The sequence below is a fragment of the Liolophura sinensis genome, chromosome 13 (genome assembly GCF_032854445.1).
Source record: "Liolophura sinensis isolate JHLJ2023 chromosome 13, CUHK_Ljap_v2, whole genome shotgun sequence".
Classification (NCBI taxonomy): domain Eukaryota; kingdom Metazoa; phylum Mollusca; class Polyplacophora; order Chitonida; family Chitonidae; genus Liolophura; species Liolophura sinensis.
Genome location: NC_088307.1, coordinates 27,566,380 through 27,578,412, shown reverse-complemented (window position 1 = coordinate 27,578,412; position 12,033 = coordinate 27,566,380). Strand labels below are relative to the sequence as shown.

At 40.2% G+C, this 12,033-nt stretch overlaps 1 protein-coding gene across 1 annotated transcript; it reads right to left on the bottom strand.

Annotated features, from left to right (window-relative positions):
- Positions 1-2,506: 2,506 nt before the first annotated feature.
- LOC135481029 (chymotrypsinogen B-like) lies at positions 2,507-6,353 on the bottom strand. The gene is made up of 5 exons (XM_064760960.1): positions 6,308-6,353; positions 4,875-5,068; positions 3,347-3,512; positions 2,832-2,974; positions 2,507-2,659 (listed from the first exon to the last, which is right to left on the bottom strand). Exons 1-5 carry the CDS (start codon positions 6,351-6,353, stop codon positions 2,507-2,509), a joined length of 702 nt encoding a protein of 233 aa, XP_064617030.1.
- Between the last annotated feature and the right edge of the window lie 5,680 nt (positions 6,354-12,033).

Sequence of the window (12,033 nt, the reverse complement as noted above, 5' to 3'; positions counted from 1 at the left end):
TGAGTTTTCTATGCAGTGAGGGATTTATGCAGTTTTGGAATCCAGTAATGTGTAATGTAGTGTTTTTCTTTTCTTCAACGAATTGGCATCATAGAAGAAATACGATTTTCTTTCTTACCTGGCCATTCACTTGTCTTCACAGCTAACCGCGCCCGTCATCATAGACAAAATACGATTCTCTTTCTTACCTGGCCATTCACTTGTCTGCACAGATAACCCCGCCCGTCTGGATAATGACACAGGACCTTACCAGAACCACGGTATAAGGGTAGATACAAGTTTGGTGGTACAGCCTCTTCACCCCGCATTAAAGTGAGTTTTCTATGCAGTGAGGGATTTATGCAGTTTTGGAATCCAGTAATGTGGGACATTTCTTTTCAATTGGCAATTTTTGTTATTATCTCTCATATTTTTCTCGATCCTCTATACTTCGGACCTCATTAGCTGCACTGAATAACTTGCCTTCTTGATTTTGTCACCTCACGCCTTGCACGACCCAAGCTGATCATAACATCTGTGGATGGTCGTGGTTCCCTCTGGCTCTGCCCGGTTTGCTTCCTCCACGGCCACAATGCTGGCCGCGGTCATACAAGAGAAATATTTTTGTGGTCGGTGCAAAAAACCTATCAAATATATGAAAAAATGAATTCCGAATTTAGCTTTAACGACACAGTTTTGGGTAACATAAGTTCCGTTGCATGTAGAACTAGAGACATGGGACGATACGGAAGGCGTCTCAGTTTGAGTTGTCCTGTTTGTAAAGGTTCTAGGATACTATAAAAACCAGATGTAATGTGAAAGAGCATAGCCATTGGACTGTTGTTTAATCCATGAGCAGGAATTCTGAGTAATTCTGCGATGGTGGTCATTATTATGGATGGAGGAAATTCGATTGCCGGGAATATTTATTTATTTGTTTATTTAATGGATGTTTTACGCCGTACTCAAGAATATTTAACTAATTCGTCGGAGGCCAGCATTATGGTGACAGGAAACCATGCAGAGCCTGGGAGAACCAATGGCCATCTGCAGGTTACTGCCAGACATTTTCACCCAGCGCCCAGCTGACACGCTAACCACCTTGGCCACTGGGGCTACCGATTGCCCAGAATAAACCAACGCGCATTGGCAAGGTTCGGACTAATTTTCTTCAGTGACAGCTGGCGGTCGACGACCCACGTGTGGCCATCTTAGCAGTTTAACGGTCATTGGAGACCGTCTGTCTGTCACCAATACGCTGTAAATATCTGAAACCACACTTGGGAATGTTCGTCAGTGACTTGCCATATGTCGATGGTTTAATCCGGATACACCGGTTTTCATCAACAGACCTGATCGCCAGAAAATTTCCTGAGCACCATCTTTACACACTTAATAGAGGAATAAATATCCAAGATAACATTCTCCAAGACTTTCTTTTTGTAGTTTTCTCCTTTCATACCCTTTAATGTCTCACCCACAAGCTAACTCATTGATCGACTTCGTGCCAGTTATTAAGACCATAGATTACGTGTTTGTTAACTTCGGTCTCACAGCGTTGTGAATGATGACACTGTATCGATGGTTTCCTGTCCTTTGCTCCTCACACTCTACACTCTGCAGGACAGACCATTCAAATCTATCCATTCGACGCACTCTCAAAAGACAGCAGGGTCTCAGATACGTATGGACAGTGAGGTAATCAGGGATATATAATAAAATCCTTTCATTCTTGTTTTCCCATGACCGTAATATGCTGTTGTAGCTCTTACATAGAAGTACCGTCTCGGTGTGGTCGTTCTGAACACTTTCCCATAGACTCTAGCCACGATATCTGACACTGTTCTTATTACACCTAAGGTTTATGTGTGTGTGCCGGGGAGTGCGGAGCTCAACCTAAGACTCGGCTCACATGAGACTATTTGTCACTGGTGTCACGTGACTGAGTTCAGCTTTAACTGTCTCGCCTGCAGTCTAAAGTCAGGAAAATTGTCAAGACTCACGATTGTTTCCTCTGAGAATTCTGGTTTCTTATTAATGAAGGACTCTTAACCACGGAGTAAACTTACCAATAAATCAAATAAGTTTACATACAATAGAGGATCAGTCCTTCGTTTCTCCCTCAAATGACAAGTGCAGAGTGAAAATAACAAAGGCATTACATGTAGTTTTTTCAGTCTGCCTAAAACCCGGATCACGATGGTGGACGCTACAACTAGATCACTACACTAGATGAGTTCATACATCTTACTTCGGTTTCTTGTTTGATTTCATTCTTTATTTCAGTGGGGTGCTGTTTTATTCTTATGTCGGAAAGCAAGGAAATAAACAAATCAAATCGGCACTGGGCCAATGTAGCGACCATCAAGCCATTACCAACGCAATACGAAAACTCTTCATTAATATCGTAAAGTATATCTCTATTCACTCACTAATTAACTCGCACGTCTTAACTTCTTGCTGAGTTCTTCTTTTATTTGTTAAAATCACGGATGATTACATCGAAAAGTAAACATTCGATGACTGGTTAGATGTTCTGGGCGATCCAATCTTGGTATTTAGAGACCCGGGTGTATACACTGGGTTTTGTTCCAGGACAGCCGCTGTGCCCCCAGGAGGTGACCCCAGCGAACTTCTCTCCGTCGGGTAGTAGACAGGTTAACGGACCGCCGCTGTCACCCTGTAACAGTTTTTTACATATCAATAAGCTATATACGCCTACATGAATACATCCTTTTAATTCCTGTTAATTACTCTTTCTAAAAGCCGACTGTAATTTGAATACAACATTGAATCTCCGTGGCAAAACTGTTACAGATTTCAGTTTGTAAAGAGGACAAATAAGAACTTACCTTACACGCGGATACTTTGTACTTGAAATATTCCAGACAAATGTTCGTGTCAGTAATGCCATCCCAATAATTGCTGCAATCGTTGTTCTGCATTACTTTTATATCAGAGAACTTCAGTTTTCGCGATCCAGCTTGAGCGGTACCTAGTGAATGATGAAACTGACAATGAACATAACACACAAAAACTACAGGTTAACATGGATATTTGTCTAAAGTCCACTCTATCTAGCGTGAAGTAAACCAAAATGGAAAAAATTGTATAAAAATTGTTTAACTACTATAGCAACTCACAGCCATTGGGAATGGCGGAGTGCATGCATCCTGAACATTGCCTCTCAGCCTATCCTCTTCCATATTAAATACTGGGCGCCAAGCTTTGCTTGTTTATTTATTTCTTTCATTGGTGTTTCACTCAAGAACTCAAGAATATTTCACTTATACGACCGCAGCCAGCATTACGGCCTTGTTTGTTGCTGGTGTAATCTGTATGTTTTAACCTCATAGGCAGCCCTCACCGGAAGTTCTTCCCCAACCAGCAATCCAGCATAACTTGTCTGTCAGATCTCCGTCCGCATCAGTGACCATCGCAATAGGCTGCACGTATGTTCCTAATGGAATAGCGTCAAACTTCAGGATTGCAATGTCATTTTTCCCGTAGTTATGTCGTTGAAACTGTGGATGCTGAAACATTAGATTAGTTGTATTCAGTCGAGAAGTTTTCCACATAATTTTAAAAGTTATGACTTCCTTTTTGTGTTGTTTTTCGTTTTTTTTTTTACGAAGTTTACTTCAACAAGAACTTTACTTTTATTGGTGAATGACTCCATCCTTTTCAACTGTCTAACAGTAATAACTACACTAATTGATGAACCTTGATAAAACAAAGCATGTCACATTCAGACAAGTCACAAAATTTTGATCTACATCCAAATGACACCGATGAAATATTTGGATATGAGTGTTTTAAGTCGCTGAATCCAGTGAATAAAAACTTTTCGGACATCAACTTACACGTATTGTACATTGATTTGAACTATCGTGGACCTACACGTTAACGACTATTTTATTGCTCTACTTACAGTCATCTTCGACCAATAAAGATGTTGAGATTTATTTATGCATTTGATTGATGTTTTACGTCGTAGTCAAGAATATATAACATGTATGGCGACGGCCAGCATTATGGTGGGAGGAAACGGGACATAACCCGGGAGAAACCTACGACCATCCGCGGGCTGCTGTCAGACCTTCCCGTACACGACCGGATAGGCTTCATTGTGCTCCATTAGGCCAAGGAAGCTTCTGGGGAACAGTTTCCTTCAGGTATTAGGCCATATATATCAACCTCATATGTTCATACCTTGATAAATTGGGTAACTGATCTGCTCACTTCATACCCACTTGTCTGATCAAAGTGGAGTTGTCCAGCTTGGACTGTGTAGGATCTACTCTGGAATTTCAGTAAAAGCACAACGTTAAACCAGTTTGCAGAGCAACAAGTCAACAGAAATAGCTAATAAAACCTGTAAGAGATTATTAAAAAGTTTTTAGCTGCAGGATCTATAGAAATATCGAATTTGTCCTGATTGGTCAATAATTAGGACGAGATCTTTAGTTTAGGAAAATCAAGAATTTCTCATTTCTCACTCATTGCACAAGCTATTCATACTCATAACCCATAGTATTTAGGTATTTAGGTATTTAGGTATTAAGTATTAATTAATTAACATCAAACTTGAGTCAACCTCGTATCACTTTGAATCAACCACTGTTGACTGATATTCCACAGGCAAGAGGATAGCTTTGTATTATATTATAACAGTATACCCCTCTGGTCAAGATGTCTAATGGGTTCTTTAAAGTCATGACTAGTCTCTGGATCCGTTTACATAGCCATTCTAAAAAATGCAATCAAAACTGGTCTCTTCAATCGAGAAAATGTTGTTGACGAATTTGGTCCATTATGGACAGACAGTGTATATCAGTGGTTGTTTGCTTCTTATATTCTATAATACTGTAGTGCTTTACGTATGATTTACTCACATCATTTAGACAATGCGCTGCAGTGATCGCCCTGGTTGCGCTGATCAGCGTAGCGCCGCACACGGGGTAGCCAGATCTTTGCAGGGAGAGAATGGAGTTAAAATCTCCGTACTTGGAATCAAACCCATTAACGATGTCCTGAACGCCGTGGATCTGGTAAGGCGCTGTGTCATTATCCAGACGGACGGGGTTAGCTGTGAAGACAAAATGAAAGTCATGTACAGTATTGTCTCAGTGACTGATGGCTGTGGAGTCTTGTGTTGCATCAAGTGTTGCCAGGTAAGGAAGCTGCTCATTTTCCATGTATGGTGGCGAGCCGAATGTGACTAAATAAAGCATTCGACCCATGAACACCGAGACTCGCGTCAGTTGTTAAATTGTTGTAAGTTGTTAAAATTAAAACAGGGTTAGATATGAAAAAAATATAATATATAACACAACAACACAGAGAGTAAAACCAGAGCATTGACAACAGTGTGATTGTTGGCAAAGGTCACACGTGATAGTGGTGAAATACGGTTTCCTGTCAATTTATCTCAGTTAGAGTTTTATTCTAACTGTTCATGTATATGCTTAAAGAGCAGCAACGTAAACAGCCCCTAGAAATATGCCCTAGGGAAATTAGATAAAACAACAGACATTGATGTTAGTTGCAATTAGAGGTCACTGGGCTAGAATTACTCAAATTGTTGTATTCTTATAAATTTTAATATACAATGCCATTCAAGTATAAAAGAATACAGCATAAAAACAAGAGAAGCGACGACAATTTGACCCATGGCAAATGGTCACATGTATTACGGGTGAAATACAGCCTTCTGTATATTTTCTTCAGTTAGGACTTTGTTCTAACAGTTCATGTAAATGTGATGGTAGCAAATTACACACTCCCTAACACTCTGTCTATACAGAACAAGTGGAATAAATGGAACAAGATATGTTTCCGCATTGTAACCAAAACATTGCCTTTTTAATGTTTTTGGCATAAAATTAACAAACAATAATTAAGTTGTTAAAAAGTGTTCTAAAAAGGATCTCGAAAAAGAAATATACAGAAAACAAGCACACATTTGCAACAGTAGCGGTATCTAGGAAGAAAGTCAAAGTCCTCTTGCACTCAGACCCCTCGAGCAATAAATGAACCGTTTTAAAATATAGATTAATCAGAAAAGATACTGTATGGGCTCAGTGTGGAACGTCCAGTACTTGATGAAGGAGGTCCCGGGTTCGAAACTCCAGTCAGCTGGTTTAGTCTATGACTTTTTGTGCCACAAGGTTAGTCATACATCTTTCAAGCCACATGGGTTTGCCATAAACACCATTTGATTTTCTCGACAAAATTCTGGTTACAGACATGATCCCGAATGCCGCTACAAGGTGAAACGTCAACGGAATAGACAAATTACTACAGCCATTTGAAAAGGTAAACTTACCCGCCGTAATGGCTAGAAGGCAACAGAAGAGCAGTCCGGAAACCATCTTGATTCTGTGATGTTCTCTACGAGAATGATTTGTCGGTGGAAATACCTGTGGCATTTATACACCATCGGAATGCACCATATGGTTTTCTGGCCATTGTTGACTTAGTGGATATATTGTCTACCCACTTAGTATCAGTATTATTCACAATGTCCCCGCTGTTGTTCGATTTTGGTAAACAACTTAGCATTTCTCCTGTCCGATGTTGCTTCTGATATGTTTCCGCATTGTTCACCAGCACGTGAGTTGGTACTGTTACAAGAGATTGAAACTTCAGTGAAAGGAATTTCACCAGGGGGCAGAGAAACGGTTTGGTATGAAAACAAAAGACTTCGTGAACCGCCACTTAACGTAAAAATATCTCAAAGGCAGAGGACAAATGGACATTTGGGGTAAAATACGCAGGTGTGATATTAGTTTATCTACAGAGCTGGAATTTCAGAACTGTAAGAAGACTCACGACCAGATTTTGGTGCGCACGATGCATGAAAACAACTCAGTGCAACATCCCACCACATTTTTTACAAAGTTAATTTGAGTCATCTAAAGATCGATTTTTAAATTTTGAAGACGGTTCACTAGATTGTACAGAATCCCAAAATTGGTAATTGTGGCTTTGTGACGCATATAGGTACAAATTCATCAGAATATTCGTTTTTGCAGCCACCTACAACTCAACTCATTTAATATATCTTAAAGCTCTTTGGTATTTTTATCAGCTTTAAATTACCGGTAGAATTAATTCTAAACACGATTTAATAGTCTCAATTTGGAGCCTTTGGACATGGATGATATTATCATGATGAGGAAACACCCACAACCACCAATGTCTTCCTGACAGCTCTTCACACAACACAAACCCCACACAACCACCAATGTCTTCCTGACAGCAAGTCACACAACACAAACCCACACAACCACCAACGTCTTCCTGACAGCACTTCACACAACACAATCTCACACAACCAACAATGTCTTCCTGACAGCAAGTCACACAACACAAACCCGCACAACCACCAACGTCTTCCTGACAGCAGTTCACACAACACAGGCAACCAAAACCACCAATGTTTTCCTGACAGCAAGTCACACAATACAAACCAACACAACCACCAACGTCTTCCTGACAGCACTTCACACAACACAAGCACCCACAACCACCAATGTCTTCCTGACAGCAAGTCACACAACACAAACCCACACAACCACCAACGTCTTCCTGACAGCACTTCACACAACACAAGCACCCACAACCACCAACGTCTTCCTGACAGCACTTTACAAAACACAAACCCACACAACCACCAACGTCTATCTGACAACACTTCACACAACACAAACCCATACAACAATTGTTGTCTTCCCGTCAACATTTTACACAACACAAACCCACGCAACCATCATAGTCTTCTTAACAGCACTTCACACAACACAAACCCACACAACCACCATTGTCTTCTTATCAGCACTTCACACAACACAAACCCACACAACCACCAATGTCTATCTGACAGCACTTCACACAACATAAACCCACACAACCATTGTTGTCTTCCTGACAGCACTTCACACAACACAAACCCTCATAATCATCATTGTCTTCCTGACTGCACTTCACACAACGCAAAGCCACACAACCATCATTGTCTTCCTGACAGCACTTCACACAACACAAACCCACACAATCATCATTGCCTTCTTGACAGCACTTCAAACAAAACAAACCTACACAACCATTGTTGTCTTCCTGACAGCACTTCAATCAACACAAACCCACACAACCATCATTGTCTTTCTGACTGCACTTCACACAACACAAACCCGTACAACCATCATTTTCTTCCTGACAACACTTCAAACAGCACAAACCCACAAAACCATTGTTGTCTTAAAGACAACACTTCACACAACACAAGCCTTTACAACCACCATTATCTTCAGAGCAACACTTCACACAACAGTAGTCTCCACAACCACCATTGTCTCCTTGAGAACACTTCACACAACACAAGCACGCACAACCACCATTGTATTGTTGTGTGATGTGTAAAGTATTGTCAGGGAGATAATGGTGATTTTGGGGGCTTGTGGTGTGTGAAGTGTTCTCAGGGAGACAAAGGTGGATCTTGGGGCGGATGGGGAGGAGGCTTGGGTTGTTTGAAGAGCTGAAATGGAGACAGTGGTGGCTGAGGGACAGTGCATTGTCTCCCCGACAACATTTTACATAACATACGCGCCCATAACTACCATTGTCCTCTTACCAAACTCCACACAACACAAGCGCCCATAACTACCATTGTCCTCTTACCAAACTCCACACAACACAAGCCGCCCACAACCAAAATTGTCTCCCTGACAACACTTTACATAGCATATGCGCGCATAACTACAATTGTCTTCTTACCAAACTCCACACAACACAATCACCCACAATCACCGTTGTCTCGCTGACAACACTTCACTCAGCACTAACCCTAAAATTACCATTGTCTGCATAACAGCACTTAACACAAAAAACAAGCTCACGGAACCAAGATTGTCTCTCTGACAAAAACTTCACACAACACAAGCACCTAAAACCACCATTACCTCCGTGACAATACTTTACACAACACCGCCATTGTCCTAGCGACCTTACACAAAAAACTTCACACAAAAGAAGCGCCCATAGTCAACACTGTCTCCATGACAACGCTTTACACAGCACAGGCACCCACAACCACCATTGTCCCCCTGACCGCACTGCACACAACACAAGCCCACCACAACCACTATTTTCTCCATTACAAAACTTAACACAACAGAATCCTCCACAACCACTACGTCTCCCTTACAAAACCTAATACAACACTATCCTCCGCAACCACCACATCTCCCTTACAAAACTTAACATCACACAATCCTCCGCAACAACCACTGACTCCCTTACACAATTTAACACCACAGAGTCCACCGCAACCACCATTGCCTCTCTCACTAAACTTAACACAACACAATCCTCCATAACCATCACGCCTCCCTTACAAAACTTAACACAACACAATCCTCCGCAACCACCACGTCTCCCTTACAAAATTTAACACCACAGAGTCCTCTGCAACCACCATTGCCTCCCTTACAAAACGTAACACAACACAATCCTCCACAACCACCATTGCCCCATGGAGTTGCCATGTTTGTGAAGTATTTACTCACAGCAAGTTGATTTACTTTAAAAAACCATAAACCTGCAGATGCTTTTTTTGATATTTAAATTATCAGCAGCAAATGGCCTCCCCGTTATTCCAATTCTAACGGATGTCATGAAATTATGTTTTTAATTATAGATTTCAGCAAGATTATGGAACCAGCTTTAATATAAGTTTGTTTGGATAGAGATATGCTGCAGAAAAGAAGCCACTTGTTCATACCTGCGTATTCCAAAGCTTCTGTTAAAAAAAGTGTTTACCTGGACGGTGAAATAAGACAACAAGGTAATGTGTGAATTTGCTTGTGTTTATACTTTTGTGTAGGTATGATATTACCGCCTGCTAGCATTTTTCATTAGTTTGTTTTATGCACTTTTCCTTTGCTTAATGTTTCCTTGAATGTACATGTTTGCATTCAGTTGAAAATTTTTGAACACACAAGGTGAAATGAGTTACCAAATAAAAAAGGCAATGTTTTCAAGAAGTTATTTTTCTCAAAAAACCGGGTGTGGTTTTATTTGGTTAAAAATGAGATTAAGAGCTGTTCTGGTTTCACATATGAAAAAAAAATGTTTGCAAGAAGACACTTGTCTAGCCTCACAGAGCAGGGTGTGGTTACAGTTAGCTATAAATAAGTTTAAATGTTGTTCTGGTTTAACATATGATAAAACAATGTTTGCAAGAGCAGACTTTTCTGGGTTTACAGAAAAGTGCGTGGTTATATTTGGTTATAAATGAGCCTAAATGTTGTTCTCGTTTAACATATGAAAAAACAGTGTTTGGAAAACCACATTTTCCTGGGCGCACAGAATAGGGTGAGCTTATATCAGTCGGCACTACAAGTAGAGTAGCGGCAGAGTTACACAGATGAAAAGCATGCACTGGGAATTGTTTATGGGCAACCATTCATCAATATCCTGTCACCATTATTATATTATAGTATAATAGTTGTATTATAGTATAGCTGATTTATAAATTTGTCATCAATTGACTTGACACAAATATGTTTTATTCTATACACCTTTGCTATTAATGATTGTAATTCCAGCCATCCTCACGCCTGCATCCAACATGTTGAGGAAGATATTGTTAGCACTTTGCTTGGTCGGGTTACTGGAAGCGGGCGCCATTGGTAAGTTTGTGCTTTTCATTTCCATTTCTTTACCTGCGTGTCAAATATACGACGACAGAAAATGAAAATGAAAATATGGATAACGTTTTTAGCTATATCATTATCACATATTAACACATTCATGCACATTTACATGAGTTATACTTGGTGAGGCTGTTAATTTATCCTAAAGATAAGACTTTCTAATATAAGCAAACCTCGGGCACTTATGTGCACATGTAGTTGATTATAATCTCAAGTTTACTTAGCAGCAGCAATACTATTGGAGCCTATGCCAAGGCTTATTTTTTAGCAACGAAATATTGAACAGGAAGATAACAATCTCAGTTTTAATGTAAACCTAGTAGTTATCTTTGCATATATTGACTTTCTGTACCTGAAATTAATGGCTATGATCATTATTATTCATATGAACTCCACCAATAAGAATGACAGAGGTTACAATATGATCATTAATGTAGCATACGACACATTCAAATAATTCAAAAAGCCGCTAAGGCGTTCCATGGTCTTTATACATTTTTGAATCTTTATTCACGTAACAGGTTATTAAATGTAATTTACGCTCATTGGTTTTATATTAATACACTTCTCATCATTCCCTGGTCCCCGTGGTTAGCATCCCAGCGCAGCTGAATGACCCAGTGGCCCCTTACCAATGCGATCGTTTTGAGTTGCTCTCCGACCTTACATGGGAAGGTCTTGCAACAACATACGAATAGTCGGAGGTTTCCCCCGGGCTCTGTCATAATGCTAGCCGTCGTTTAAGTGAAATGTTCTTGAGTACGGCGTAAAACACCAATCAAATAAATAAATTGATCCCGCCTCAGACAGTCCGATTTTCATTGGACAACATCGGTCAAGTGGGATACGGATATGTTCTTGAATCCTGCAGACGACGTCAAATGTGTCTGCTGAGTAGGCTATCTCCATTTGTTGAGTAGTGAATACACTTAACAAATGGAGATACTGCGCAAAACACCAATTAAATAAATAAATAAATCACATAAACATAAGTGGCCCTAATATCGGGCCTTTGCAGCACCCCAGATGTTACAGAAAGGACGCCTTGGCCGTATTCAGAAATCGATAAATAACCATTTGTAAAATTTTACGTTCCAGGATCTCTAATTTTCAGCCAAATGATGACTTTTAGAAATCTGAAAGTGTTATTATGATATAAACAGGTGTGTCCTACGGGGATCCATTATAGACTTTTGTACTCGCTTTCAGGCTATAGTACTGAACTGATTCAGGTATAGAATACCTTTGAGGCATGTAACAGCTTTACTGACCATTATACCTGTTATTTTTTCTGCCCCGGAACAATTCCAACGGAACAAAATACTACTTTCACAAG

Bases quoted from the DNA above. Each gene is read 5' to 3' on its own strand.
- LOC135481029 (XM_064760960.1), bottom strand. From the start codon at position 6,353: ATGGTTTCCGGACTGCTCTTCTGTTGCCTTCTAGCCATTACGGCGG. The intron at 5,069-6,307 runs GTAAGTTTACCT...TTGTCTTCACAG, and splicing joins CCTTCTAGCCATTACGGCGG to CTAACCCCGTCCGTCTGGAT. The intron at 3,513-4,874 runs GTGAGTAAATCA...CTAATGTTTCAG, and splicing joins CAGCGCATTGTCTAAATGAT to CATCCACAGTTTCAACGACA.